The sequence below is a fragment of the Neoarius graeffei genome, chromosome 13 (genome assembly GCF_027579695.1).
Source record: "Neoarius graeffei isolate fNeoGra1 chromosome 13, fNeoGra1.pri, whole genome shotgun sequence".
In the NCBI taxonomy this organism is placed as follows: domain Eukaryota; kingdom Metazoa; phylum Chordata; class Actinopteri; order Siluriformes; family Ariidae; genus Neoarius; species Neoarius graeffei.
Window position 1 is genome coordinate 59,656,597 of NC_083581.1, and position 27,504 is coordinate 59,684,100.

The 27,504-nt window shown below is 42.7% G+C and overlaps 1 protein-coding gene across 4 annotated transcripts in view; it reads left to right on the plus strand.

Annotated features, from left to right (window-relative positions):
- The first annotated feature begins 20,962 nt into the window (after window positions 1-20,962).
- The window catches only part of megf6a (multiple EGF-like-domains 6a), a 92,326-nt gene continuing 85,784 nt past the window's right edge, over window positions 20,963-27,504 (plus strand). For all 4 annotated transcript variants that reach the window (XM_060938217.1, XM_060938218.1, XM_060938219.1 and 1 more), the window contains exon 1: window positions 20,963-21,378. In XM_060938217.1, coding sequence (XP_060794200.1) covers window positions 21,222-21,378 — 157 coding nt within the window. In that variant the 5' untranslated portion in view covers window positions 20,963-21,221. The remainder of the gene's footprint in view (window positions 21,379-27,504) is intronic.

Genomic DNA, 27,504 nt, shown 5'->3' on the forward strand with positions numbered 1-27,504 from the left:
TCCCTGATTTCCATAAAGAACTTCAAATTTTGATTCATCTGACCACAGAACAGTTTTCCACTTTGCCACAGTCCATTTTAAATGAGCCTTGGCCCAGAGAAGATGTCTGCGTTTCTGGATCATGTTTAGATACAGCTTCTTCTTTGAACTATAGAGTTTTAGCTGGCAACGGTGGATGGCACGATGAATTGTGTTCACAGATAATGTTCTCTGGAAATATTCCTGAGCCCATTTTGTGATTTCCAATACAGAAGCATGCCTGTATGTGATGCAGTGCCGTCTAAGGGCCCGAAGATCACGGGCACCCAGTATGGTTTTCCGGCCTTGACCCTTACGCACAGAGATTCTTCCAGATTCTCTGAATCTTTTGATGATATTATGCACTGTAGATGATGATATGTTCAAACTCTTTGCAATTTTACACTGTCGAACTCCTTTCTGATATTGCTCCACTACTTGTCGGTGCAGAATTAGGGGGATCGGTGATCCTCTTCCCATCTTTACTTCTGAGAGCCGCTGCCAGTCCAAGATGCTCCTTTTATACCCAGTCATGTTAATGACCTATTGCCAATTGACCTAATGAGTTGCAATTTGGTCCTCCAGCTGTTCCTTTTTTGTACCTTTAACTTTTCCAGCCTCTTATTGCCCCTGTCCCAACTTTTTTGAGATGTGTTGCTGTCATGAAATTTCAAATGAGCCAATATTTGGCATGAAATTTCAAAATGTCTCTCTTTCTACATTTGATATGTTGTCTATGTTCTATTGTGAATACAATATCAGTTTTTGAGATTTGTAAATTATTGCATTCCATTTTTATTTACAATTTGTACTTTGTCCCAACTTCTTTGGAATCAGGGTTGCAGATTCAGCACAAATGCTTTGAAATCAAACAGACAAACATCCTGAAGTCTTTGCCATTGGACTAATTTCAACTTTCTATTTTGCATTCTTTTACAGAAGTTAAAGATTTTCCAGACACGGCTCATGGACTTGTTCAAGATGTACTTGAACTCTCCCTTTTTCTGTTTCTCTGTCTCACAGTCACTCAATTCAGTTCAGTTCAGAGTGTGAGACATTGCCTATGCAAGGCTCTGCACCAACACTACTGGCAGCTTCTACTGCAATTTCCTTAGTGGCTGTAGACTAAAAGAAAACTGGAAGCCCTGCCATGGTAGGACACAACATTTCCACATAAACTATGCTTCATCTAGCATTTACTTTGGAACCGTGCAATACTGTAACTGGTTGCAATAAGTAATCAGCTATTTTTGAAAAGTTTGTGAAAAATACAGCACAGACAGGTATCTCTTAGGTTTGCTCCCTCATCCCCAAAGGCTATGTAGGATTTTAGAAAGACTCTCCTTGCCACTATTAGACCTGCTCTGAGTGCTTGGGTGTGGTTAGCGGAGTCTGAATAATTTAATAAATCTGATATGGATGCTCTCATTAGCTAGGAGTTATAACAGCAAGTCTGTAAATAATCACAGCTGATGATAATACAGACATTGTCCCCATTAAATCCAACAATTAGAAGCCTTACATAAACTCTTAGGCTTGAAAAGCGGTATTAGACGATATAAATAATACAGCATGTAGCACATTAATGCCTAGCAGCTACATGCTAGAAAAACACAATGTTTTCTTTTCTCTCATTGATCAAATTTATGAGCACTGGCAGCACAAGTGAGCACAACAGCATGCGTTTTTGTGTCTCTTTCAACATGGATCCAATGTTGGAGATGAATAAACTCTGCAAAATCTGCCTTTCCATCTTGGTTCCAAAAACACCCTTGATGACGTTTATGACATCAACTCACTCATCCTCCAAACTATTACCTTTGAAGCATCTATTCCGGTGATAACTAAAGGAGATGCTTTTGGAAGCACTTCATAAATGCAGATCATAAAGAAGATCCCAAAACCCCACCACCAGAAGTGGATTTTATTGTATTTGTGAGGATAGTATTCTTGAGCTGGCTGGAGCATGGACTAATAAATATGAGGAACATTTCTTCCTCTGTGATCACCCTGAGGGTTACATATCCATGGAAAAGACAGATAGGATCCTGGGTTTCTTCCAACACTAAAACTCTGTGAGGTCTGCAACTTTAATTCTGGATTTAGCCTGATCACTGACTAAAGCTTCTCAAAGCATGTGAATGGAGAATCCTGGAGAAAGCACTATCTACTGAGGCAAAATGTGTGCCAAAAAGCCCTGGCCATCCACAATGAACCTCCACATGACTAAGCCAGGGCAACTGGCAGGATGCTTTGAGTATGCATGTTCAAACATAGTTTGGTGACAAGGTTTTTTTTTTCTTCCCACTAAGCTAAAATTCATAAAGTGACATGGATTTTTACAAGCCATTAAGTATGTGTTTTGAGTAGAAGCTGAAAAGTTCTTTTTTTTCTGACAAGAAGGATAAGGTTTCACTGGGGATTCTGGTTTATTTTGGTTAAAAGATGACAATTTACTGGAAAGTATATCAGCAACAAGATATTTAAGTTGGAGGCAATATAACTGCTAAGAACAACCTGTCAATACATACTTTCTTAGGTTTGGAAACATTCAAATATTGTAGAACAGTTTAAAATGATGTATACTATTTGTCTCGATAACTATGACTACTTATGCTGGAGTGTAGAACTTAGGTTTTGGCTAGCCAGGTGTAAATACACTTGCAGTATAATGCAGAGCTCTCATTTATTTTACTGGTTGTCTAATTCATTTGTATTAAGTGACCTGACACATCACGAAGGAAACATTTTTTAATAGGTCAAACATCTATCCATTATCCATAACCGCTTATCCTGTGCAGGGTCGCGAGCAAGCTGGAGCCTATCCCAGCTGACTATGGGTGAAAAGCAGGGTACACCCTGGACAAGTCACCAGGTCATCGCAGGACTGACACAGAGACAAACAACCATTCACACTCACGGTCAATTTAGAGCCACCAATTAGCCTAACCTGCATGTCTTTGGACTGTGGGGGAAACCGGAGCACCCGGAGGAAGCCCACACATGCCCCTTTTCCACCAAAGCAGTTCCAGGGCTGGTTCGGGGCCAGTGCTTAGTTTGGAACCGGGTTTTCTGTTTCCACTGACAAAGAACTGGCTCTGGGGCCAGAAAAACCGGTTCTAGGCTAGCACCAACTCTCTGCTGGGCCAGAGGAAAGAACCGCTTACGTCAGCGGGGGGGCAGAGTTGTTAAGACCAACAACAATAACTGCGAAAGATCGCCATTTTTAAGCGACGAGAAGCAGCAGCTGTACAAATACAAAGTCATCCATTATTATTATTATTATTATTGTTGCTGCTGCTGCTTCTTCCGTGTTGTTTTTGCTTCGATATTCGCGCCAAGGTTTATGCAAACGTAGCGACGTAACTGATGTATACAGTGACGTAATGACGTATACAACGACGTAACTGACGTATACAGCGACGTAATGACGTGGCTCCGCTTAGCACTGCGAGCTATGGAAAAGCAAATTGGTTCTCAGCTGGCTCGCAAGTTGAACGAGTTGTGAACCAGCACCAGCCCCGAACCAGCCCTGGAACTGATTTGGTGGAAAGGGGGTAACAGACACAGGGAGAACATGCAAACTCCACATGGAAAGACCCCTGTTGGCCTTGAACCCAGAACCTTCTTGCTGTGAGGCAACAGTGCTACCCACTACACCATCATGCTGCCCTAGGTTAAACATTTAACTGCTTTTGTTTGACTGCTACAAGTGCTCCAGTCACAGCCACTAATGGAGTTGTAAATGTGATCCAAGGCTTGTCCAATATGTCAATATGAAAACATTTCAAAAGTCTGGTGAGTGGGTTTTTCATGTTTAATAGTATATCAGCTCTTTTTTGTTTTAATCTTATTTAATTCAGAATCAGAATTACTTTATTAATCCCCGGAGGGAAATTCAAACTTGCTACCAAGCTCCTGAATCAGAGAAGAAATAAACATGTCTAAAAATAGAAGATAAAATCTTCTGAAGAAAGAATAAATAAAATAAATTTAAATAAGTTCAATAACTTAAGTAAAAGCAAAATGAAGTGATTTTATATGCAATGATTCCTATATTACATATTAGATTAGATAAGATTAGATAAAACTTAGATTAGATAAAACTTTATTGATCCCTTTGGGAGGGTTCCCTCAGGGAAATTAAGAATTGCACGCAAGTTAAGGATACAGTATACACGGTAAGACAGTGTACCACAGTTATACAGTGGCATTGTACAGCTTGACTGCAACAGGTAGGGATGATTTCCTGTGTCTCAGTTGTGCAGCGTGGAAGAATCAGCCGTTTACTGAACGTGCTCCTGTGGCTGATCAGGTCCTCATGTAGAGGGTGGGAAGGACAGTCTAAGATTGTTTTTATTTTGGACAGTGTCCTCTTCTCCATCACAACTGTCAGAGAGTCCAGTTCCACGCCTACAACATGGCCGGCCTTACTGAGTCTGTTAGTGTCCTTCACCTTCAAGCCGCTGCCCCAGCAGACGACAGCGTACAGGATGGCACTGTCCACCACAGACTCATAGAACATCCGCAGCATCATTTGGCAGATGTTGAAGGACCTCAGCTGTCTCAGAAAATAGAGATGGCTCTGGCCCTTTTTGTATACCGTGTCCACGTTTTTGGACCAGTCCAGTTAATTATCCAAGTACACCCCCAGGTACTTATATTCCTCCACCATGTCCGCACTGACCCCTTGGATGTTAACAGGGTTCACTGGAGCCCTGATTCTCTTCAGATCAACCACCAGTTCTTTCGTCTTCATCACGTTGAGCTGTAAGTGGTTCTTCCTGCTCCACGTGACAAAGTTATCCACCACTGTCCTGTACTTGCTCTCATCACCACCAGTAATATGCCCAACCACTGCAGAGTCATCAGAAAATTTTTGGAGGTGGCAGGTCTCTGTGCAGTAGTTGAAATCAGTTGTGTAGAGAGTGAAAAGGAAAGGAGAAAGGACAGTCCCTTGTGGAGCCCCGGTGTTGCTGATCACTCTGTCCGACACACAGCACTGCAAGCACACGTACTGTGGTCTGCCAGTCAAATAATCCACAATCCAGGACACCAGTGGGGCATCCACCTGCATCGCTGTCAACTTCTCACCCAGCAGAGCTGGCCGGATGGTGTCAAAAGCACTGGAGAAATAAAAAAACATGATCTTCACAGTACTGGCTGGCTTGTCCAGGTGGCCATAGACTTTGTTGAGCAGGTAGATGATTACATCCTCTACTCCAAGATGGGGCTGATAGGCAAACTGAAGGGGGTCAAGAAGTGGTTGGACCATAGGCCGGATCTGCTCCAGGATGAGTCTCTCAAGGGTCTTCATGATGTGTGACATCAATGCCATGGGCCTGTAGTCTTTGAGGTCACTGGGACATGGCTTCTTTGGTACAGGGACAAGGCATGACATCTTCCACAGCACAGGGACCCTCTGAAAACCCAGGCTCATGTTGAAGACATGCTGAAGTACTCCACTTAGCTGGAGGGCACAGGTCTTCAGGGCCCTGGGGCTAACACCATCCGGGCCTGCTGATTTTCCTGCATGGAGTCTCTTCAGCTGTCTTCTCACTTGCTCCTCGCTGATGATTGGTGTGGAGGTGACAGGTGGGGGAGGGATGAAGGTGTTTCTTGGGGGTGTGTGCTCAGCCAGGGGGTCTGTTGAGGAAGTGTAAGCGAGGTCCTGAAATGGGGATGAGGTTGGGCAAGAAGAGGTGGGGGAGGGGTTGTAGCCATCCCGCAGAAGAGTGATGGTGGTGGGTTGGGGTCACGCCATCGAATCTGTTGAAGTAAAGATTCAGCTCATTCGCCCTTTCCACATTGCCATCCACTCCTTCACTGTTGGTTGGCTTGTAACCAGTGATGGTCTTCATTCCATTCCACACCTCCCATGTTCTGTTGGAGTTTCCACTCCAACTTCCTTCTGTACTTTTCCTTGGCCTCCCTGATCGTTGCTCTCAGTTCACGCTGTATTCCTCGCACCTCCTCCTTGTTGCCAGCTCTGAAAGCCCTCTTCTTCTCATTTAAGAGGGCTTTGATGTCCTTCATTACCCATGGCTTGTTGTTGGGGTAACAGCTGACAGTCCTAACTTATATTATTACTTAATTATATCTTTCCTTAATCTTAGTTGACATTTACTATATTGTTTATGGTAATTCAGCCAGCATTCAGTCTGTACTTGTATTTTTTGGCCATTAGACTGAAACAGCAAGAAGCATAAGAAGAAGAAGAACTTTATTCATCACACATACACTTGTGACATTCCTCTCTGCATTTAACCCAACTTAATCAGTGAACACACACATGCACACACACAAGCAATGAGGACACACACATACCCAGAGCAGTGGGCAGCCATGGTAACAGTGCCCAGGGAGCAGTTGGGCATTATGTGCCTTGCTCAAGGGCACCTCAGCCTAAGGTCACCCCATGTTAACCTAACCACATGTCTTTGAACTGTAGGGGAAACCCACGCAGACATGGGGAGAACATGCAAACTCCACACAGAAAGGCCCCCGTTGGCCGCTGGCCTCGAATCTAGAACCTTCTTGTTGTGAGGTGACAGTGCTAACGACTATACCACCGTGCTGTCCAAGAAGAAAAAGCTATCATTCCCAACTTTCTGCATGAAATTTAATGATGCAGCTTTCATGATTTTTTTGTGATTTTAGAGGTTTTTAGGCACTCACTGAACCATAAATTCAGCTAGATGTAAAGATGAAATCATTTAATAGATAGTACTGTGTTTTTTTGATTTTTAATATTAGTTATTATTTTATATTATCTTTTACAAGAACAAAAGAGCTAAAAAAAGAGCTTTTAGTTTACAAACATTATTTTAAAAAATAATAAAAGGAAATGATGGGTGGCACGATGATGTAGTGATTAGCTCTGTCACCTCACAGCAAGAAGGTCCTGGGTTCGATCCCAGTGGCCAACAGGGGCCTTTCTGGGTGGAGTTTGCATATTCTCCCTATTAGGGTGCATCAGTTGCCCCCTGAAAATGAAAAGTTCCTCCGATCATGATGCATTTTTGTTTTTATGTTCCTTTTGGTAAGAAAACGCACTGGGTGAAATATTTTGACAAAATTCAAAAGTTTAATGGTGGCACCAGGAGCTCAAAGTTATGGAAAAAGCTGCTATTTTATGACTTTTATGACAAAATTTCAATCACTTTTCATGAAACATTATGGCACCTTATAGAGTATACCAAATATCTTAGATACACATTTTTAGTACATATTCTAAATATATTATCAAGCACAGTTTGAGTTTTAGCTGTTCATTGAATCATTGTTCAACTACTTTTAAACAATACAAATGTATTATGAATCACATTAATGCTTCTCAATCCCTTGCAAAGGTTCTTAACATGATCTCTGGGCCACAAGAAATCAATAAATGGAGTCCAACATTGTGATTCAAACCTTACACGAAAACATAAAATAAGCGTTTTTTGGCAAAAAAATGAACCTCATGGTGCCACCATTAGACTTTTGAATATGGTCAAAAAAATTTACAGGATGTCTTTATTGGTGAAAAGGAACACCCAAACAAAAATGCATCAGATTTTATGAAAGTGAGGGCAACTGATGCACCCTGCTCCCTATGTCTGTGTGGGTTTCCTCCAGGTGCTTCAGTTTCCCCCATAGTTTGAAAGTTCAGAGGTTCGGTTAACATGGGGTGGCCTTGGGCTGAAGTGCCCTTGAGCAAAGCGCCTAACCCCCACCTGCTCCCTGGGCGCTGTAGCATAGCTGCCAACTGCTCTAGGTATGTGTGTGTGCGCTCATTGCTTGCATGTGTGTGTTCAGTCCTTCAGATGGGTTAAATGCAGAGAGGAATTTCTCTGTGCTTAAGTGTACATGTGATAAATAAAGTTGTTTTTCTTCTTCTATTGCTCTTTATGGTCAATGCTTTATATTCTTTATGTAATTCTCAATATCCAAGTCTCAGTACCCATAACTGACATAATACCTTAATTCGTTTGGGTGAAATGTGATACAAAGATCTCAATATCAATGACATCAGGAGTGTAAGGAAGATAAAAGCTCAAAGGAGTAAAGAAATTATTTTAATGTTCATGCTCTGTACTGTGTGCTCTCTAGTAGAAGGTGGTAGATCAGAAGAGTTCATTAAAAAAAAATTAAATGATATAAGTTCCTCTTCTCTACAGCAGGATTAATTTCAGAAGTGCTCTGGGACCATTTTTATTTTTGCCCCCACAGTGCTTTTCAGCACATATCCCAAAAACTGAAAACAAACAAACAAAAAGAAAGTAAAAAAGAAATGCAACCCCAAAGAAGCTATCACCAGCATGTGGCTTGCACCTCATTCAAGTTCAAGGTTCAAAATCTGTGTGTGTGTGTGTTGCAAGCTCCACCAGCCATGAGAGTCACTACTGGGTCAAACCCCCTTGCCCGCTGCCGCACCGAAATAATACCTTAATTCATTTGGGTGACGTGATACAAAGATCTCAATATCAATGACATCAGGAGTGTAAGGAAGATAAAAGCTCAAAGGAGTAAAGACATTATTTTAATGTTCATGCTCTGCACTCTCTAGTAGACAGTGGTAGATCATCCATCCATTATCCATAGCCACTTATCCTGTGCAGGGTCGCAGGCAAGCTGGAGCCTATCCCAGCTGACTATGGGTGAGAGGCAGGGTACACCCTGGACAAGTCACCAGGTCATCGCAGGGCTGACACATAGAGACAAAAAACCATTCACACTCAGTCAATTTAGAGCCACCAATTAGCCTAACCTGCATGTCTTTGGACTGTGGAGGAAACTGGAGCACCCAGAGGAAACCCACACAGACACGAGGAGAACATGCAAACTCCACACATAAAGGCCCCTATCAACCACTGGGCTCAAACCCAGAACCTTCTTGCTTTGAGGCAACAGTGCTAACCACTATATTACTGTGCCACCGGTGGTAGATCAGAAGAGTTAATTTAAAAAAAAAATGAAATGACATAAGTTCCTCTTCTCTACAGCATGGAATAATTATTAGAGTAGAACATCTGACAACAAGGTTATAGCTCAGGAGATTTATACTTTGATTTGACATGAATTACTCATCATGGTTTAAAAAAAATCTTATTGTAACCCACTGAGACTGGAGCAACTATTCTAACCTTCAGTTCTTTTCTTAAAGAAGGGACTACAGTCCAAGCCTCATGGACATAAAAGGGTCAGTGTTGTCGCACTGCATTTTTCTCTTTTCTTAATTTCTGCAATGATATTTTTCCTGTATTGGAGCTCTAGTTTGAAGTGAATACAGTAACTAGAAATGACATGATTTGCTTAATTTGCTTAGTTGATATATTCTTTTAATGACTATGACGTCCATTTCTGAAAGCCAAGACCATTCCACACAATTAATTTTATGGCAGAACAGAGATTATCATAGATCAGTATGAATGTACATGACCAATCAAAAGCTTTTGGACACCTGCAGTGTCTTTGATGCACTCAATAAAACACTGGCCAAAACAATTTCTCGGATGAATTTGTTCCATTTGTTTGGCGTTGTGTAAACTGTTTCTCACAACTACTTGCTCAATAACTAACGTGGTTTATGAATGCTGTATTGCGTGCATATCTGAATAGCATTCTCTAATGTGATTAACTGTAAAAGCATGAGAATGGACTGCTTTCTACAGAGTGAGATAGTGCAGAACTGCTATTATGTCATATCACAGGGCTTATAATGGTTTGGGATTTAGATGTGACCCACACCTCATTCTGTTCGCAGCTGGACTTCAGTAATTGCAATGCACCTGCACAAAGAATATACGTCATAATGCTCCTCTCCTCATCCATAGTCACACGAATAGAGAGACATTGACGAGCCTCTAGCTGCACTGATTTCCACTGCATTTCCAATCCTTATATCATGCCAGCACTCTCCAAAGTGGGTGTGGCCTAAAACAGAATAGATTTGATGAGGGAAACACTGGGGAAAAAAAAGAGGTAAAAATGCCAGCACTGTCAGCATGATCTGTAAATTGTATCTCTGAGAATTCCTCAACCTGAAAAGTCCATTATGTAGGATTCAACCAAGTATTGGAACATATGGTGGCCGTCAGGTGTCTGAAGCATACTTCCAATACTTCCCTTCCATACTTCAATGTTCCCTTGATTTTTTTTAGCTCATCCAGCCACAGGCCAGGCTGGATGAGCTTATGCGGTCACACATCGTCTGTCGTCGTTGTTCGTCCACAATTTACAAAAATCACTACTCCTCCTACAGGATTGATCGAATTTCAATCAAACTCACATAAAATGTTCCCCAGGTGGATGTGCATAAAAGTTGTCAAGATGGTGGCCGCCACCTGTCATATTTACAATCTTATGGGTGTCTAAATTTTTTGGGTGACTTGTCACATTAAACACTACTCTTCGTAAACTGATGGGACATTTTCACTGAAACTCACCTAGAAGACTCTAAAAAGACATACCAACAAAAGTTGTTCACCAGGTGGCACCACCTACCATGGATGAGGCAAAAGAGGGGTCACGTGCAATTTCACGAAAACTCCTACAGGAGTGATCAGATTTTGATCAAACTCATATGGAATGTTCCCCAGGTTGGTATGTGTAAAAGTTAAGATGGTGGTGTTGCCTTCATATTTAACATTTTATGGGTGTTTGAAAATTTTGGGTGACTCATCACACCAAACACTACTGTTCGTAAACTGCTAGGATGTTTTCACTGAAACTCGCCCAGAAGACTCTAAAGACATGTTCTAACAAGAATTGTTCACCAGGTGGCGCCACCTGCCATGGATGAAGCTACAGAGGGGACGCAAATTTCATGAAAATCGCTACTCCTCCAGGATTGATCGGATTTCAAACTCGCACACAACAGTGGCCAGTATGAGCTACAGCCTCATTGAGGCTATTTTTCTCATGCTAAATAATAAGTATGGTCATCCATTTTATAAAATTTGCTTTCTCAAACATGTTAGCCAGCACCATCAAACACTGATTCCTCTTCTTTCTTCTTCATTGTCTTTCTTTCTTCTTCTTCATCTTCATCTCCACTTGTAAAAACACGAAACACAGAAGGCATTCTCTAGAAGTTTGTCCATTCTGGGCTACTGTAGCACCACAACATGATGGCTCCATGGAAGTGAACCCATGCCCTATGTAGATATAAAGGGCTTATTCTAAGCTTATGAAACTACAACAATTCATAGTTACAGGTAATTATACACTAATGAAAACATACTTATGAGTACTATATTCCATTTCTGCAAATAGATTCCTCTAAATCCTACATAGTGGACCTTCAACTAAATGGCTTCAGTGCATAATTGGTCTCAACTAGAGATGTACATGGGACACATTTAAAAAAAAAATCCCTCTCTCATAATTATCATATTTATTTGTACCTGACAGTGATATTTTGTAACTAATTTAGTCGGTTCTATTTCCTAAAATATAAACAAACTAGTAGTCTAATTTAAAGCATTGCAACTCTGACCAAACTAGCTCAGAGCACCTCCTGTTCATATCTCTATTTCTGTCAATTTAGGTTATGGGTTTACATTGCTTGCCAGTGATGAAACACATCCATATTATCTAAAACCTTGTAATATAATTTATTACAATTATCTAATTTTATAAAGATTACAGCTTTTTTTTTAATGCCAGCTATAAGGACTGTAGCCAGTACCACACGTTTCTCAATATTTTCACAATGATAAAAACACTAAATATATATTGGCCAGCAGTCAAAATTCTCACTTTTCTAAACACTGCCGGCTTGTTCTATCCCCTTTCTCAGACGTGATAAATCACATGCATTTTCTTATGGTCCACCAGGCCAACAAACTGCCACAGTTCCTGTTATTTCTGGCTCATTTGAATTTCATCTCAACTTCTCAATTCTTTAACAAGAAGCTAAAATGATATAGTGTATGAAGTTATTAATACCACAGAATTCATAAAATCACTGTGCTTCTGCCAGAAGAGACTTTGTGAGAATTCAAAGTTGTAGCTGTTTCCTTTTAATAATGTGATGTCATTCCCAGCAATAGTTCACCTCGATGGATCTATTCGGGTTGTAGGAGAACTTAGGAGAAATACCTGTGAGCATCGACACATTTTTCACACTTCTTACTGCTTTGCTTTTTTAATGTGCTGGTCCATATTTATACTTTACTGGGCTACTGTTGTCCATCTGTATGAATATCTTCTGTATGCTGTGATCAAACTATACACTTAATATTCAGGGTACTGAAATTCACAGTGTGACATCTCTGTTTGGTCAATAAAGAACCTCCACCATCTGGTGCGTCAAATTCTAACATCATGACTGATTTTGGACATCAAGGCTATGGAATTGTTTCTAGTCATGTTAATTAATAGAACAGCATTTATTTGAAGAACTGTCCCCAAACATGTATACATTTTTCTCATACAACTTATTGAATGTTTGACTGTTTTGATTGTTGACGTACAGTACAGTGTAATGGTGTGTAAATTAATAAGACCAAAGGCTAGGTGGTAAATACAAGAAGAAGAAGAAGCTTTAGAACCAAAAGGTTGCTGGTTTGATTCCCTGGATCAACAGGAATGGCTGAAGTGTCCTTGAGCAAGGCACCTAACCCCACCTGCTCCCCAGGATGCCTATTGCTGTTGGTATGTCAGGGTGGTGTTGTATGTCACTTTGGATAAGAATGTCTGCTAAATGCCTGTAATGTAAAGTCAGAGATTTGACTGATTTGAGCTGATAGACATCTATGCTGAAAAAACAAACAAACAAAAAAACCTAACTGAATTTATTTAATTTAAATGCATATATATCAAATTCCATGTGACTGAATTGAGTAATATCAACACATTTGTCTTTGTACATCCAACATGATTTTGATTATGTATTTTCAAGCCTTGAATAAAATTGAACACCAAGCTTGCATCCAAGCTAAGAATAAAACCCAGGTCACTGACACTCAGCAAAAATTACATTACTGCTGCATGATTCTACCACACACGTTTTAATTGCGTTGGGCTGAGGTGTCCTTGAGCGAGGCACCTAACTCCCAACTGTTCCCTGGGCGCTGTTAGCATGGCTGCTCATTGCTCTAGGTATGTGTATGTGTGCTCACGTGTGTGTGGATGTGTGTGTTCACTGCTTCCAATGGGTTAAATGCAGACAGGAATTTCACAAGTGTGTGATGAATAAAGTTGTGCTTTCTTTCTTTCTCGTCTCGTCTCGTCTTCTTCCGCTTTATCCGGGACCGGGTCGCGAAAGCAGCAGTCTAAGCATGGAAGCCCAAACTTCCCTTTCCCCAGACACCTCGGCCAGCTCCTCGGGAAGAACACCGAGGCGTTCCCAGGCCAGCTGAGAAACATAGTCCCTCCAGCATGTCCTGGGTCTTCCCCGGGGCCTCCTCCAGGGGGGACATGCCTGGAACACCTCCCCAGGGAGGCGTCCAGGAGGCATCCGAAAAAGATGCCCGAACCACCTCAGCTGATTCCTCTCGATGTGGAGGAGCAGCGGCTCTACTCCGAGCTCCTCCCGAGTGACTGTGCTTCTCACCCTATCTCTAAGGGAGCGCCCAGCCACCCTGCGAAGAAAACTCATTTCGGCCGCTTGTATCCGCGATCTTGTTCTTTCGGTCATTACCCAAAGCTCATGACCATAGGTGAGAGTCGGAACGTAGATCGACCGGTAAATTGAGAGCTTCGCCTTTTGGCTCAGCTCCTTCTTCACCATGACGGACCAGTAAAGCGACCGCATCACTGTGGAGGCTGCACCAATCCGCCTGTCGATCTCACGCTCCATCCTTCCCTCACTCGTGAACAAGATCCCGAGATACTTAAACTCCTCCACTTGAGGCAGGACTTCTCCACCAACCTGAAGAGGGCAAGCCACCCGTTTCCGGTCGAGAACCATGGCCTCGGACTTGGAGGTGCTGATTCTCATCCCAGCCGCTTCACACTTGACTGCAAACCACCCCAGTGCATGTTGGAGGTCCTGGTTTGAAGAAGCCAACAGGACAACATCATCTGCAAAAAGCAGAGATGAAATCCTGTGGTTCCCAAACAGGATTCCTTCCGGCCCCTGGCTGTGCCTAGAAATTCTGTCCATAAAAATTATGAACAGAACCAGTGACAAAGGGCAGCCCTGCCAGAGTCCAACATGCACCGGGAACAGGTCTGACTTACTGCCGGCAATGCGAACCAGACTCTTGCTCCGTTTGTACAGGGACCGGACAGCCCTTAGCAAAGAGCCCCGAACCCCATACTCCCGAAGCACCCCCCACAGAATACCACGGGGGACACGGTCGAATGCCTTCTCCAGATCCACAAAGCACATGTGGACTGGTTGGGCAAACTCCCATGAACCCTTGAGCACCCTATGAAGGGTATAGAGCTGGTCCAGTGTTCTGCGACCAGGACGAAAACCGCATTGTTCCTCCTGGATCCGAGGTTCGACTATCAGTTGAATTCTCCTCTCCAGTACCCTGGAATAAACCTTCCCTGGGAGGCTGAGAAGTGTGATTCCCCTATAATTGGAGCACACTCTCCGGTCCCCTTTCTTAAAAAGAGGGACCACCACCCCAGTCTGCCACTCCATAGGCACTGTCCCCGACCGCCATGCGATGTTGCAGAGGCGTGTCAACCAAGACAGCCCCACAACATCCAGAGACTTGAGATACTCAGGGCGGATCTCATCCACCCCCGGTGCCTTGCCACCGAGGAGCTTGCAAACCACCTCAGTGACTTCAGCTTGAGTAATGGACGAGTCCACCTCTGAGTCATCAGCCTCAGTCTCCTCAATGGAAGCCATGATGGTGGGATTGAGGAGATCCTCAAAGTATTCCTTCCACCGCCCGACAATGTCCCCACTCGAGGTCAACAGCTCCCCCCCCCGCACTGTAAACAGTGTTGGCAGAGTACTGCTTCCCCCTCCTGAGGCGCCGGATGGTTTGCCAGAATTTTTTTGAGGCCGACCGATAGTCCTTCTCCATGGCCTTCCCCGAACTCCTCCCAGTTCCGAGTTTTTGCCTCCGCAACTGCCCAAGCTGCAGCACGCCTGGCCTGCCGATACCCGTCAGCTGCCTCAGGAGTCCTGGAGGTCAACATGGCCTGATAGGACTCCTTCTTCAGCTTGACGGCATCCCTTACTTCCGGTGTCCACCACCGGGTTCGGGGATTGCCACCACGACAGGCACTGGAGACCTTGCGGCCACAGCTCTGAACAGCCACGGCCACAATGGAGGTAGAGAACATGGTCCACTCAGACTCAATGTCCCCCATCTCCCCCGGAAGCTGGGAAAAGCTCTCCTGGAGGTGGGAGTTAAAGACCTCCCCAACAGAGTGCTCGGCCAGACGTTCCCAGCAGACCCTCACCATACGTTTGGGCCTGCCAGGTCTGTCCAGCTTCCTCCTCCGCCAGCGGATCCAACTCACCACCAGGTGGTGATCAGTTGACAGCTCAGCCCCTCTCTTCACCCGAGTGTCTAAGACATAGGGCCGGAGATCAGATGAAACGACAACAAAGTCTATCATCGACCTCCGACCTAAGGTGTCCTGGTGCCACGTGCACTTATGGATACCCCTATGCTCGAACATGGTGTTTGTTATGGACAAACCGTGACTAGCACAGAATTCCAATAACAAAACACCACTCGGGTTCAGATCTGGGAGGCCGTTCCTCCCAACCATGCCCCTCCAGGTGTCACTGTTGCTGCCCACGTGAGCATTGAAGTCCCCCAGTAGCACAATGGAGTCCCCAGTCTGAGCACCCCTCAGTACCTCTCCCAGGGACTCCAAGAAGGCCGGATACTCTACACTGCTATTCGGCCCGTAGGCACAAACAACAGCAAGAGCCCTCTCCCCAATCCAAAGGCGCAGATAGGCGACCCTCTCGTTCAGTGGGGTAAACTCCAACACATGGCGGCTGAGCTGGGGAGCTATAAGCAAGCCCACACCAGCCCGCCACCGCTCACCATGGGCGACTCCAGAGAAGTGGAGAGTCCAGCCCCTCTCGAGGAGCTGGGTTCCAGAGCCCAAGCTGTGCATGGAGGTGAGCCCGACTATCTCTAGCCAGTACCTCTCAACCTCCCGCACAAGCTCAGGCTCTTTCCCCCCCAGCGAAGTGACATTCCATGTCCCAACAGCTAGCTGCTGTGTCAGGGGATCAGGTCGTCGAGGCCCCTGCCTTCGACTGCCACCCAATCCACACTGCACCAGCCCCCTACTGCTACCTCTGTGGGTGGTGAACCCACAGGAGGTCGGGCCCACGTCACCTCTTTGGGCTGAGCCCGGCCGGGCCCCATGGGCAAAGGCCCGGCTACCAAGCGCTCGCATGCAAGCCCCAACCCCGGGCTTGGCTCCAGGGTGGGGCCCCGGCTGCGCCATACCGGGCGACATCTCAGTCCTTGGTTGTTGCTCCATTAGGGGTTTTGGTGAACTGCTCTTGGTCTGGCCTGTCACCTAGGACCTGTCTGCCTTGGGAAACCCTGACAGGGGCATAATGCCCCCGACAACATAGCTCCTAGGATCATTCAAGCACACAAACCCCTCCACTACAATAAGGTGGCAGTTCTAGGAGGGTCTTTCTTTCTTTCTTTAGTTATAATTCCTGTCAGTACCAAAATCCTTGTGGGATTTCATAATGTAATTGGTTTACAGGGCGGCACGGTGGTGTAGTGGTTAGCGCTGTCGCCTCACAGCAAGAAGGTCCGGGTTCGAGCCCCGTGGCTGGCGAGGGCCACGTGTGTGGAGTTTGCATGTTCTCCCCGTGTCCGTGTGGGTTTCCTCCGGGCGCTCCGGTTTCCCCCACAGTCCAAAGACATGCAGGTTAGGTTAACTGGTGACTCTAAATTGACCGTAGGTGTGAATGTGAGTGTGAATGGTTGTCTGTGTCTATGTGTCAGCCCTGTGATGACCTGGTGACTTGTCCAGGGTGTACCCCGCCTTTCGCCCGTAGTCAGCTGGGATAGGCTCCAGCTTGCCTGCGACCCTGTAGAACAGGATAAAGCGGCTAGAGATAATGAGATGAATGAATGAGATGAGATTGGTTTACATTAATACTACATGAGAAGTGCAGAGAGCAGTGTATGCCGCTTTACATCGGCTTCATAGACTTGACAAAGGCGTTCGATACTGTCTGCAGATCTGCCCTCTACAAAGTACTCAAGAGTATTGGATGTCCACCTAAACTCCTGACACTGGGTATCTCCTTTCATGAGGACATGAAAGCCTGTATTCATGGGTGCGGGGAACGGGGGGGACATGACCCCCCAATTTCTGAAAAACATGAATTGTCCCCCCCGATAAAAATCCCCTAAATTATTCAAAATTTTACAAACAAATGTATTTTCAGACGACAAATGATTCCCTGTGCCGTACTTTTTGAATGATGTGGCGAGCCTCTACGAAGTTGTGATTTATGGTTGTGTGGTATGAGTTGCACACGGGCAAAAAAAAAAAAAAATCACTTTTGTGTCCCCCCCAATCCTGACATCGGATCTGTACCCCTGCCTGTATTCAGTTTGATGGCTCTACCTCTGACTGTTTTGACGTCAGAAATGGAGTTAAGCAGGGGTGTGTGCTGGCACCAACTCTTTTCAGCATCTACTTTGCTGTACTCCTCCACTTTACCTTCAATGGAAACCAGGATGGCATTTATATCTGGTCACGTACAGATGGCTCACTGTTTAACCTGGCAAGGCTCAGGGCAAAAAGTAAAACTGTTGAGCTGTTGTGCAGAGAACTCCTTTTCGCTGATGATGCAGCATTCACAGCACATGAGGAGGTAACTCTGGAGGGACTGTTGGACAATTTAGCCCGGGCCTGTGATCTGGTCTGCATTACCATCAGTGTCAAGAAGACAGAGGTAATGGGGCAAGGCACTGCAGTCCTCCCTTCAATCACACTGCATGGAAATCCTCTCCGAACAGTTGGGAAGTTTACCTACCTGGGATCAGTGGTGGCAAGTGCCAATTCTCTGGATGAAGAAATAAATGTGAGGATTGGTAGAGCTGCTGCTTCCTATGGGAAACTAAGCAAGAGAGCTTGGGAGAACCAGAAGCTGACAAGAAAGACAAAAGGTACTGATCTGCAACACATGCGTACTGTCAACTCTACTATAGACCCTTTTCAGTCACGTGACCTTCGTAAACGCAACCGCCATTTTGGACATGTAGTGGACTTCGGCTTGAATCGGTTTGAATGCAAGGAAGGCGACAAACGAAAAACATAAAAGAAAAAGGAGCGAGATGCAGAAAACACCTTCACTATCCAGCAACGTAGGGCATTTACAGGGCGAGCAGAGGGAGATGTATTTGCAAAAATTGAGGTTAGCAGGCTTAGAGAATGACGTTTACCTGCTTCCACCAGGATTGTTCACTGACGTACAGAAGTACACGAAGCCCTTGTCTTTACCTGACTTCGGCCCACATGATCTGTATACCTATGTCATTAAAAACCCATCGCCATACACAGGTATTGATCTGAAAGCGTATAAGAGTTTGGATGCCTACAAATATTTTGTGTCAGGCTGGGTAACATGCCTACATCAGTGGGTCGTCCCTAGAGCCGGTGGTCGCCATCTTATTACAGCTAAGGTTTGTTCACATTTTCATTTACTTTCGGTCCTCAGGATAAACAAAATGTTATTAAATGTCATTGAAATAACTTCTTAGTCTGTTGAGACATGGCCCGTTATAAATTTGCTGTTACCAGGCAATGACCAAGAACTGTATTATTAGGGTCGGTGTCTGTGTTGTAGCAGTGTACTAGCAGCTAGCTGTTAGCACTAGCTAATGTCAACAACATAGTAGCTAGTATGTTACTGTAGCAATGTTTACGTTCAGTCATTTGGATGACTGTTAAAACCTTTCAGTCTCAAGTTTTTCCTTTACTATATTTACTAGTTTACTGTAATTATGATCCGGCAGCTATTTACACCGGATCCAGTGTAAATAGCTGCTGGAGCCAACGTCCGAGGTTCCGGAGCGCGCTCCGGCTTGCTCCCCCTCAAATTAAGCCCTGTACAGGTAAATAGCTGCCGGAGCCAACGTCCGAGGTTCCGGAGCGCGCTCCGGCTTGCTCCCCCTCAAGTTAAGCCCTGTACAGGTAAATAGCTGCCGGAGCCAACGTCCGAGGTTCCGGAGCGCGCTCAATTTTTAACCTCAATTTTTTTCCTTTACTGTATTTACTAGTTTACTGTAATTATGATCCGGCAGCTATTTACATCGGATCCAGTGTAAATAGCTGCCGGAGCCAACGTCCGAGGTTCCGGAGCGCGAAAAGGGTCTATATGGCAGTGAAACATGGACAGTTTATTCACGGCAAGAAAAAAGACTAAACGGTTTCCACCTAGGTTGCTTGCGCAAGATTTTAAACATAAAATGGCAGGACAAAATCACAAATGAAGAAGTACTCCAGCAAGCAGGCATACCGTCTTTGTTCGAGATCCTGCGGCAAAACAGGCTACGTTGGCTAGGCCATGTGAGCAGGATGGAGGACACCAGACTGCCAAAGAGAGTACTGTACGGCGAACTGTCTATTGGGAGTCGACCCAGAGGAAGGCCCAAGCTGAGGTACAAAGACGTATGCAAAGCTACCTTTCAAGACTTCTCCATATGCAAAGAGAGCTGGGAAAATATAGCAATGGACAGAAGTAGATGGAGATCAGCAGTACACACTGGTAAGGGACTGTATAGGGTTGCCTGAGAGAGGCGGGTTTTGGAAGCAAGACACAGGGGGAAGAAAAGAACAGAGGAGAACAATTATGGTCAAATGTTTTGCTGTGCATTCTGCAGGAGAGCCTGCCGTGCTAACATCGGACTCATTAGCCATGAGAGGCACTGCCCAGCCAGGACTGCACAGAGTACCAGTGACTGAAGCCGCGAGACATGGAAGAAGCTGTTGACCGTCTTCCGAGACGAAAAGAGCCAGCAGCATACTACATGAACTGAGAATTGATCATACTCATGCTACGTAATTCAATCGAGTAATTAGAAACTTGTTTAAATTAAGTTTAGAAGACAGTAATTCAAATAATCACTCTTTACAACTGTGGTGAACAGAAAAGCATCTGAGAAAGTATAACATGTTAAGCCTTAAAGTAGATGAGCTACAATAGCAGAAGACCATGTTGGATTTCACTCCTGTTAGCCAAAAACAAAAGTCTGAGGCTACAACAGGCACAGGGTCTGTTACCATGTTTTTTTTTTCCAATAAAATCATAATGTCAAACCCATGTCTCCTTTTCTGATGGTGATGTCTGTCTATCTATCTATCTATCTATCTATCTATCTATCTATCTATCTATCTATCTATCTATCTATCTATCTATCTATCTATCTATCTATCTATCTATCTATCTATCTATCTATCATAACAAATATGCCTGACATCATACACTGCCTTCTTCAAATGAGGTCCGAGTTCAGTAGGGTCATGGCAAAACTTTCTTTTTAAACTTCTGATTAGATTGCTTTCTTGTTGCAGGATTCATTCATTTCATTTTAAAAATCATTTTATAATTTTACATTGTTTATGTTGTACAATAATTGTGCATTTTCTCCCATCCAGAAATCATGGGAGATGCAAACTTTTGCACTGTAGATAACAGAGCTACAAAATTATCTAGTAACTGAATTACAGATGATTCTTTAAATTTTTCTTATGACCGTTGTATTTTGTTCAAGTGATCCTCAGTTTTTTCCTCAGAAGATCTCAATTAATTCAAGACTGGATGTAAGTAATGTAGATCTCTGAGAAGATGGCTCACTGCTGTAAGTGAATTCAGCAAACGGGAGGTCTGTCGATTTGAGGAATTCTCTAATTCCTGATGGAGAGCAAGGGACATCGAGGTTGGACAGAAGTGATATAGGCGTAGCAGTGAAGGAGGAGCCAGAGAGTCACAACAACCCAGGCATGCATATCTCTCAGAGCTTAGAGAGAAGAACCAGAGAAAAGCAGAGAGAATGAGAAGACTTTGTCAGTGGCAGAGGAGACAAGAAGACAGAGCGAGAGGCAGACAGACACAGCGTATAAGAGAGGAGAAAAGTGTTACATGATACTCAGGACAACACAGCCAGTGTTCAGCTTGCACAGCTGCAGTTGTAGTGTGTTGTCTTTCTCTAATGCATAATTCTCTCTCTGTCGGTGCTCAGGGTTTCTTTTACTAATATGCCTACATTTGTTTGTGTCTGAGTTCGGTGTCAGTGGTTCAGTCCATGCTCATCATTATGTCATCTTGGTGGTACTTACTTTTTGTGACCATTTGGGCTCAGGTAGCTCTCAGTTTGGGTGCTGGGAATACACATTACCGCTACTTTCACAGGAACTGCTACACCTGCTTCAATGGATACCACACAGGATATGTGGGCACAGGTGAGTGCTATCTACAGAATTACATATGAATAAGGGTTTCATTGCTGGAATATGCAGCAGACTACATTATCATAATAATCACTTTTGTTAACTCGTTTGCCATGTAGGGTGAACCATAATACTATATATGAAATTGCCAATCTGTCTGTATGATTTGTTAATGTCTTGGCTTTGGCGGTGAAAACATCCATCACTCATCACTTAATAAATTATGGATGGCTAGAAAAGTCTTGTTTGGGAACAGATGAGAGATGTTTTAAGAAATGTCATATTCTCAAAAGAATAAAAAAAAATTGAACATTAAAATAAATTACAATAATGAATATTTAAAAAAACACCCCTGGTTAGTTATAAATTGCTGAAATTGTAACCCACAGAATGTAACTCAGACTTTTGGCAATATCTGCCCTATTTCACGCTGTACACACATTTTATATTTAAGTAACTTAAAGTCTACTTATAGTCACTTAAAGTAGCTTAATTTTCTTAATGTACTTTTTATAAGCAAAAAAACGATAGCGCTGGGATCACTGTGTTGTTCTCTAAATGATAAATTATTTGAAATAAATAATTTGCCACAATTTTTAGTATTAATATTATGAGCAGGGCGGCACCTCACAGCAAGAAGGTCCTGGGTTCGATCCCAGCGACCGGCAAGGGCCTTTCTGTGTGGAGTTTGCATGTTCTCCCCGTGTCTGCGTGGGTTTCCTCCGGGTGCTCCGGTTTCCCCCAAAGGCATGGAGGTTAGGCAAATTGGTGACTCTAAACTGAGTGTGAATGGTTGTCTGTGTCTATGTGTTAGCCCTGTGATGACCTGGCGACTTGTCCAGGTTGTACCCCGCCTCTCACCCATAGTCAGCTGGGATAGGCTCCAGCTTGCGTGCAACTCTGTAGGACAGGATAAGCAGCTACAGATAATGGATGGATGGATGGATGGATGGATGGATGGATGGATATTATGAGCATTTAGAAAGTTATTGATATATAACTAATAATTATAGCTAATAACTAATTGATATATAACCAATAATTAATTTGTTCCTGGTTGTAACAGTTATCCAGTAGTTTTATGCAAGTTGCATTACCAAAGCTAAATTTATGGATTTAGACTACAGCACAAACTTTCTTTTTGTTTATTTTACAGCTTTCTGAAAGCTATACAATTACAACCAAATGTAGAGCAATATTAAGATGTTACATTTTGTCCCTAGAAATAAGTGCTAAAAAGATTATGAAGTAAACAAAGTCCACTTAATGAAATTTTTTTTAATTTATTAAGTAAGTAAAAAATACTGGAGGTTCTAAACTACCCAGGATTGGAGTTGACTTTTGTGTGGAAAAAATAACTAAAGTATTTCGACCACATTGCAAAAATGCATAAATGCATAACAATTCTTTGAACTGGGACACAAACAAAAGAAGGCACTAAACCAATTAGCTAACGTGTTTTTAATTAGCCTTGTATAACGTCAAAGAATCATGAAGAATGCGACAGATTTCATTCGCATTTCTGATCATATCTAAGGGTTTAAAAGTAATGGTAGACTAATGGATGGACCTTGACGCATGAAGAAAAACTGCATGGTTTGCCTGAGAGCTTAGACATCCTCAGCCAACTCTCAGATGCTGATTCAAAGCCAGTTAAACAAGCATATGTTTGCAGTGCACACTGATTCTGTGGGCCAAATTAATTCAATTTGATTTCTTGGTGAAAGAAGAATTAATTTATTGAGTGGTATTATTTTCAATCCTAAATGCTGTGTCTTTTCTGGGTTGTAGATTAGTTTGAAAGTAAGAATTTTGGCTGTGAGAAAGGGCACCTATGTTGGTGTAACAGCAGGTACTGAATTACCACAAAACCATCAGATTACCACTGATCACTTTTGCTAAGTGTCAGTTTAACACAGGGGATTTGGCTGTGAAGGCGTTTGGCCTTCAGGGATAAACATCTCCAAGATAGAAACTGAAGAAAGTGTGTATTTGATTAAAAGAAGACTGCCTGGCATGATCTGTTTGCAGCAGTTGCAGTTTCCTTTCATCTGTCAGCAGCTGGAACTGCATCTTCACACTTTTATTTATGTGTCTTTATTTTTTTACTGTGCAAATGTGGTTGACAGACTATGATTTTGGCAGTCGGTAATATCACCTTTTTCTCATCCATATTTCTCTACAGAACCTTTAAAAAAAAAAGTCACCTTCCTGTTTCAGTCTGGACCATGAAATAACCAAAGTCCACTAAAACTCAAGTCAGGTCAATTTTTATTTGTATTTGGAGAGCTCATTGAACAACAGCCATTGTCACAAAACAGATTACAGAAATATGGGTCTCGTTATCCCTAACAAGCAAACCATGACTAAAAGTGGCAAAGACAAATCTCTTAGATTCATGAGGAAGAAACACTGAGAGGAACCAGAATCAAAAGAGAATCCAGCATCTTCTCAATAGGGTCTGTCTAGGGTGTCCAGGTAAGATTATTCACTCCATCAGGAAGATTAATCATAAGTGCAACTAGTTCCAGGACAAATACATAGGACGAACAGAAGCCATTACAGAGATTTGAATGGAGCACTTTCATAGATTTTGACCATATGCAACCACAGCTTGAGGCTATTTGCTGTTTATCAGGTTTTGTATAAATATGGATAATTTGAAGGTAGTTTCAGGTTAAATTGTCCAGCACTGTTGCCAGGTCGGGGTCCATATGAACCCTATTGATCGACATATATTAATTGGAGTATAATTTTACACCAGATGCCCTTCCTGCCACAACTCTCCCATTTCTGGGCTTGGGAAACATCCAAGGAAACATCCAACATCCACCACTCACACTTAGAGTAGCTAATTAGCCTAACTGCATGTCTTTGGACTGTGGGGGAAACCACACAGACATAGGGAGAACATGCAAACGCCACACAGAAAGGTCCCCGTTGGCCGCTGGGCTCAAACCCAGAACCTTCTTGCTGTGAGGCGACAATGCTAACCACTACACTAGTGTGCCGCCCATCGAAAGTGCAATGAATTTTAATATTAGATGGATGTATCTGTAGTATTAGTACAGGTGTATAGTATACATAGTATTTGTCAGCTTTGTCACACTGTAATGCTTCAGTCCATCACTCACTGACTATTATAACTTACCAGGATGCCTAAGTGCTCCCAAAAACCAGAGTATAAATGCTTGGTGATGACTGTAGCCACTGCTGTTTTGTTTTTTCCCTGAGCTATGCTAGTTTGCTAGAATATTATCTCATCTCATCTCATTATCTCTAGCCGCTTTATCCTTCTACAGGGTCGCAGGCAAGCTGGAGCCTATCCCAGCTGACTACGGGCGAAAGGCGGGGTACACCCTGGACAAGTCGCCAGTTCATCACAGGGCTGACACATAGACACAGACAACCATTCACACTCACATTCACACCTACGGTCAATTTAGAGTCACCAGTTAACCTAACCTGCACCCGGAGGAAACCCACGCGGACACGGGGAGAACATGCAAACTCCACACAGAAAGGCCCTCGCCGGCCCCGGGGCTCGAACCCAGGACCTTCTTGCTGTGAGGCGACAGCGCTAACCACTACACCACCATGCCGCCCTTGCTAGAATATTAGCTTTTGAAAAACAACAACAACAACAACAACAACATATGCTTAGGAGTAGCATGTTTTATTTAAAAGCCCTTGATTCAAGATAAAGAGGAAACTCCTTTTTTAGATGAAGGCGTGTGGGCTTGATTAAGTTAAATATTTATCATGCTTCACCGAACATAAGTATTATTTTATGATGAATACCCTCCTGCATTATGCAATCTGTTGAATGGGGTCAAGGGAGGCAGCAACAATACATCAATACTGCTTTACCCTTACAAAAAAGAAGTTTATTTAAGTGTGCTTCTAGTATACTTCTTTTAACTTAAAAATAAGAGAGTTTGCTTATTAAGTGTATCAGAGATGTACTTAAAAGTTATACATAAGTATACTTGGCTTATACTGAAAAGTATGTAGAAAAGTCTAAGTATATTAAGCTTATTCTTAAACTTTTGATCAAGATATACCTAACAAAAGTGTAATAAAGTATTAAAATATTTGTGCCTTATGTTTAAGTGTACTTGCCCTGTAGTTGTGCTTATCCTTTTGATAGTAGCCTATAAAATACTACTTTTTCACATACCAGTATATATTGGCTTCTTTGTGATCTATGGCAGCATGTTTTAAATCCCATCTTTTAAACCTACATGTACCATAAGTTTGTGGTCAGTTCTGGCATGGAATAGCTTAAGAGTAAACAGTGTTGGAACTTAAACTTATCTTTTATGTACATAGTGTTATTAACCCACAAAGAGACAGATAACCATTTATTTTATTTGCCAACAAATTTGAAAACAAAGGTGAGAACATTGTGACAGTAACTAATATCATAATAACCAGTAACTAATAGTATATTTCCAATATGCTATAAAGTATACTTTTATAAACTAAAAAGTGGACTAGAAGTGTGTAATGAGTAAACCAATAGTATATTTCCAGTATACTACAAAGTATACTTTAGTAAATTAAAAAGTGGATTAGAAGTATAAAACAAGTAAACTCATAGTATATTTCCAGTACACTATGAAGTATGCTTTTATAAACTAAAGAGTGGACAACAAGTATAGAACTAGTAAACTATTAGTAAATGAGTTTACTTGTGGTATACTTGCAGTACAAAATAAAAAAAAATACTAGTTGTATACCCACAGTTTACTTCTCTTAGACTTAAAAGTCTCATTGCATCGTTTTTTCATTAATTGTGCGGTAGTCTCTAGTATGAATGAATGCCCTGTGAGCCGGTTTTGGTGAAAAAAAAATGCTGTGATTCTCCTGTTTCAGGCTGTTCTAGTTTGGTGGAGGAGTGGGAGGGGAGAGAACAACAGGATTTCAGCTCTTACTTATGAATATTCATGCTTGTAAATGTGTTACCTCTGATTGGCTAACAGCAATCAGTAAACGTGTTACCTCTGATTGGCTAACAGCACTGTGACGCTACCTCCAGTGCGTCAGAACAAGCGGATGTGGGTGTCTTTGTAAAAACTGTTTTGATTGGCTATTATGGTCTCGACATTGATGTTTTGACCAATAGCAATGTAGATAACACAAATTTTACATCACATTCAACGAGATTTAAACGAGACTAAAGATGGCGACTTACAAATAATGTGTAAGCATCATTGGAGTTAATAAAGTTTGAACAGCATGAAGGAACATACCCCAACCCCCCGAAATTAACTTAAAAAAAATTTCTCAACGGATTTGGCATAATATAAAAAGGTCGTTTTTTACTCTAGCCCAAGAGCATTAGCTCAAAATTGAGTCCAACCCGGAACAAATTAGTAACAAGCTGAATTTTTCAGAATATGTTCAGAATACCCTTAGGAATAACATACTAAAAGTCCCCGGGAATCCACCTTGGGCTCTCTGAGAAATTCAAGATGGCGTCCAAAATGGCCGCCGATTGGAGATTTTTCAATATCTCAGGGATAAAACATAATATAAATGCAATTAAAATGTTAAATTATATGTTCTCTCATACAAGCAATGCAAATTCACCATTGTCACACTGTTAAAATTAAAATTAACCAAGATTACAAGGTCATTAATGTGGAAATTACATGGAATTTGATGGTTGACATGATTGACAGATTAGTTTAGTAGGCTACCTACATACATGAACATAATGTAAGACAACAATTAGACATCAATTTCCTTAATATTTAGTGCATCTTTAAGCTTTGATAAAATATTAAAGGGAAATTAAATTTGAGAACTCTATCCTCTAAAACTACAATGGCAAGCTGTTTCAGTACACTTCTTCAACATTCCGGCGACTTTCATGACAAAAAGGTCTGCCTCAATAAAAGCTCTTGCTTATAAACAATCTCATCTCATTATCTCTAGCCGCTTTATCCTTCTACAGGGTCGCAGGCAAGCTGGAGCCTATCCCAGCTGACTACGGGCGAAAGGCGGGGTACACCCCGGACAAGTCGCCAGGTCATCACAGGGCTGACACATAGACACAGACAACCATTCACACTCACATTCACACCTACGGTCAATTTAGAGTCACCAGTTAACCTAACCTGCATGTCTTTG